Source organism: Solanum verrucosum, unplaced genomic scaffold, assembly GCF_900185275.1.
Source record: "Solanum verrucosum unplaced genomic scaffold, falcon-dt-bn FXZP01000082.1, whole genome shotgun sequence".
Classification (NCBI taxonomy): Eukaryota; Viridiplantae; Streptophyta; class Magnoliopsida; order Solanales; family Solanaceae; genus Solanum; species Solanum verrucosum.
In genome coordinates, this window is record NW_026020257.1 from 214,892 (window position 1) to 219,111 (window position 4,220).

Below are 4,220 nucleotides of genomic sequence, written 5' to 3' on the forward strand. Positions count from 1 at the left end.
TATCCGGTAAAATATCAATACCAAAATGTATTTCCCGCTCGGGAGGAATGTCAGGCAAGTTATTGGGAAAGACTTCCAGAAATTCATTCACCATGGGGACCTACTCTAAAAAAGGGGTTTCAGACTCAGCATCCCTCACCCTAACAAGATGATAAATGCACCCTTTTGAGATTATTTTTCTAGTCTTATGACAAGAAACAAATTAACCTCTAGGGATAGAATTCCCCCATTTCCACTCTAAAATTGGCTCATTTGGAAATTGGAATTTGACAACCTGGAACCCGGGTCCTACAATCTATAGAAGCATAACATGCATGCAACCAATCCATACCTAAAATCAAATTAAAATCTAACATGTCTAACTCCACTAAATCCACCAAAGTGATTTTATGAGACAAAGAAATAGGACAACTTCTATAAACTTTCTTAGCCACTACGGACTCATCAACCGGGATAGAAATTGAAAAAGGCTCTAATAACACTTCGGGGAGTATTTCAAATTTCATTGCCACAAAAGGTGTCACAAAGGACAAAGTGGCACCGGGGTCTAACAAAGTATATGCATCAATAGAAAAGACTTGTAACATACCGGTCACCACATCCGGGGAGATCTCTTGGTCTTCTCGGGATCGAAGAGCATAAAAATGGATTTGCTTTTGAGTATTGGAGTTTGAACCGCTTGGAGGAGTTTGCTTATCTTCTTTCCCCTTTGCCGAATGTGTTGGACAATTTCTCAATTGGTGTCCACTCTTACCGAAACCATAACACACACCCAGACCGGCTAAACATTTTTCATCGTGTTTCTTACCACATTTGGCACAAGTAGGCTTGATCTTAGAATACCCATCATTATTGCCTCCTTGGGGTTTAGGGTTAGACACCCTATCCTTGTTGACCATTGGGGAAGCACTAGAGGAACCTTGGTTGGGGAACATTTGCTTGAAGTTTTGTCTACGTTGCCCATTAGACTTAGCATTGGAAAAGTTCCCATTACCGGTCCTAGCCCTCTTCACCTCCCTATTCATCTTCTTGAGCTTTTGCTTCTCAATTTGTTCAGCATGTACCATAAGATTTGAAATATTCATACTTGGGATAAGCATTGCCGAACGACATTCATTGACTATCAATTCGGACACTCCCATCACATATTTATTCATTCTAGACCTTGAGTCTACCACCATGGTTGGAGCATACTTGGATAGTTGGTAGAACTTGAGAGAATACTCCTTCACACTCATCCCCCCTTGTCAAAGGTTTATGAACTCTTGCATTTTTCGCTCCCTTAACTCTAGGGGAAAGAACCTATCAAGAAATGCTTCCTTGAACACCTCCCAATCTATGGGACCCGCTCCTCTTAGCCTCTCACCTTTCCATTATTCATACTAAATTTGAGCTACATCTTTGAGTTGGTAGGCGGGTAGCTCCACCTTCTCCTCCGAAGACACCCCTATAGCACCATGTATCTTGCAAACCTCATCTATTAACCTTTGGGGATCCTCTTCCACCTTGGAACCAAGAAACTTGGGAGGATTCATCCTAGAAATATCCCTCAACCTTGAAGCCATATAATTCACATTAGTGTTCACTCGAGGCCCAACAACCCTATTGGCTAGAGCCGTTATAGCTTGGTATTGAGTTGTCATGGCTTGAGCTTGAACCGTCATGTCCTGGGTCAATGTTATCAAAGCCGACCTAATCTCCACATCTGTCATAACAGGAGGATCATTCGGAGTTTGCTTATTTTGAGGAGCTTGATTACGTTGAGGAACTCCCTGATTCACATTTTCCTCTTCCACCCTTCTTGCGTTAGCCCTTCGTGTATTCATTTCCTGAGGACACAAGAGAAGGATTAGAAGGAAGACTTTATAGAGTTAAACTTTATGGCAAGACTTAAGAGTAATAAAAGAAGTGTAACTTCCTAAACATCTTATATCCTCTCACTCATAAATGTGGTGTGCTTCACACTATAACAAGACTCTACTAGACGTGTCTTATGAGACACCATCCTAGAATCATTGTAAACCTTTTACTCTGATTACCATGTTTGTTACGACCCAAGGATACCCCTTAGACATAATATGGCACATGGAACCCCGAAAGGCTCCACGTAAGCCACTTAGCATATCATCATCACATAAGTAAAGAATAATAAAGAATAAAAACACATTTTTAACTCTTTAAGAAAATTTTCATCAAAGTAAAGCGAAAGTCTAGACATAGTCTCATTTAGCAATCTACTACAATCGAGGTCTCAAAATAGGGTTACAACCCTTACAATAGAAATCCGAAATGAAATACAAAGAAATGAAAGAATCAAAAAAATGTCATTTGTCCTCGGATCCATGAGGACATACCACAAGCTTTGGAGAATAGTCAATCCAAGCTTGAACAAGAATGAAGGATCACCTCCAACGCCGAAACCTACACTTTGTGGAAAAAGGTAGAAGAAATATGGGTTAGTACAAAATTGCACCAAGTATGGTAGCCATGCACAAAACCATGAAAATATGCTAAAACGGGACAATTTAGTTGAAGAGCATGCACTTTATCAAGTTTGAGAATCATCATGAAAAGTAGAGTGAAAACATAATTCGTGAGCATATTCAATACATAAGTCATCACATCATAATAAGAACTCACCATGGGTACCTTCAAATTCTACTTGTGCCATGCATAAGTAAGATCCCATACTCCTACCTATGCTAAGTAGAACCCCTTAAGAAACCATAGTTAATTAATTCATCTTTTAATTACATTAGGAATAAGCTTAACCGACATAGACCATGTGAGCTTAACATGGAATCCGGTGTCATGCCCCACACCGAAAATAGGTGTCCTACTTTCTTAAGGCAGAACTAAGTGTATTAGCTTTTAAGTGGATCCAATAGCTAAATACCTATGAGGGCACATAGTTATGGGATACGGAAATTGTTACTAGAAACCCGCCATTTTTAGCAGGAGAGCTTCCATCTCATGAGATAATTTATAGAAGTTCTTCCTTTCTAGCGAGGGAGCTTACATCTCATATTCAATATCCACTCGGTGCTAAGCATTCTTCCCATAATTTACATGTTTAGTCTTGAATTGCATTAATAAGTATGAAGGAGTGTCTAAACCCTTCACCTAACACAATTCACAAAATAGCTCATAGATTCAATAGGTGAGAATGGACTTTCAACCTTAGAATCATTATATAGTGAGAAGAACTTTCACATCATGATCAGTATATGTTTATGAGGATGAACTTTCAATTAACACAATAATTAGATTATAATCATGTTCGTAAATCATGCATACATGAATCCCACAATTTGGCATAATCCCCATGTTTTACCCTTCTTGGATCATGGATCACACTCTTTCAATCAATTTAAGGTTAGTACCTTCAAGATGGATAATAATATGATCAAAAGAACTACATTACAACAATACAATTCCATACAATTGACCTTACTACAATTCACCCACATCAATGTCATAAATTAGGGTTATGGGGATTTCATGGATTCATGGGGGATTTTATCATAAAAACACCATAAACCAATAATTAAACCATAATATAAAGCAATTGAATCATTGAAAACGTTTTGAGAAAGAATCCATGACTTAGAATGAACACCCTAGGTTTTGGAGAATTGTATACTTTGAAATTGAGAGATTGTGGACTTCATGGATGAAAGGCTAACCATAAATCAAAACTACCATACCTTAGTTGAAGATTCTTCACGACTTTGAGTGGAAAATATGAGTTCTTAAGCCCTAGACCTTGACTTCTTCTTCTTCTTCTTCTTCAATGGAGGTTTTAGAGAGAAGATGTTGGAGAGGTTTGATTTTGATTTGGGTAGTTTAGATTCTTATGAAGTGTTGGTAGTTAGTTAATGACTTAAAAGTCTTATATATGTCTATTAAAAACTATTTAAAACGACCCTACATTAAATTAACTAAATTAGTAATTTACTTAATGACCCTTGCATTGGCCGAAACTAGGTAGTCTACAGGTGAGACACACAACTTGGTGACCCATGGACCATGGGTGGGACCACATCCCGTGCTGGTGAACCGTTGGTTAAGGGTATGCAGCCTGTTTTGAGGCGCTTGACCCACGAACCCCACCTACGGGGCATGGGTGGACCTGCGGGGCGCAGGTAGCCCTCGTGGGTCACTGCCCAGGCAGCCTTCTACGCCTTTTCCTCAAGGGCCTATGGTTGGTCCTTGGAGTT

At 39.2% G+C, this 4,220-nt stretch overlaps 1 protein-coding gene across 1 annotated transcript; it reads right to left on the reverse strand.

Annotated features, from left to right (window-relative positions):
* Positions 1–202: 202 nt before the first annotated feature.
* Positions 203–1,067, reverse strand: LOC125833282 (uncharacterized). Its single transcript, XM_049512429.1, has 2 exons — positions 590–1,067; positions 203–288 (listed from the first exon to the last, which is right to left on the reverse strand). Exons 1-2 carry the CDS (start codon positions 1,065–1,067, stop codon positions 203–205), a joined length of 564 nt encoding a protein of 187 aa, XP_049368386.1.
* Between the last annotated feature and the right edge of the window lie 3,153 nt (positions 1,068–4,220).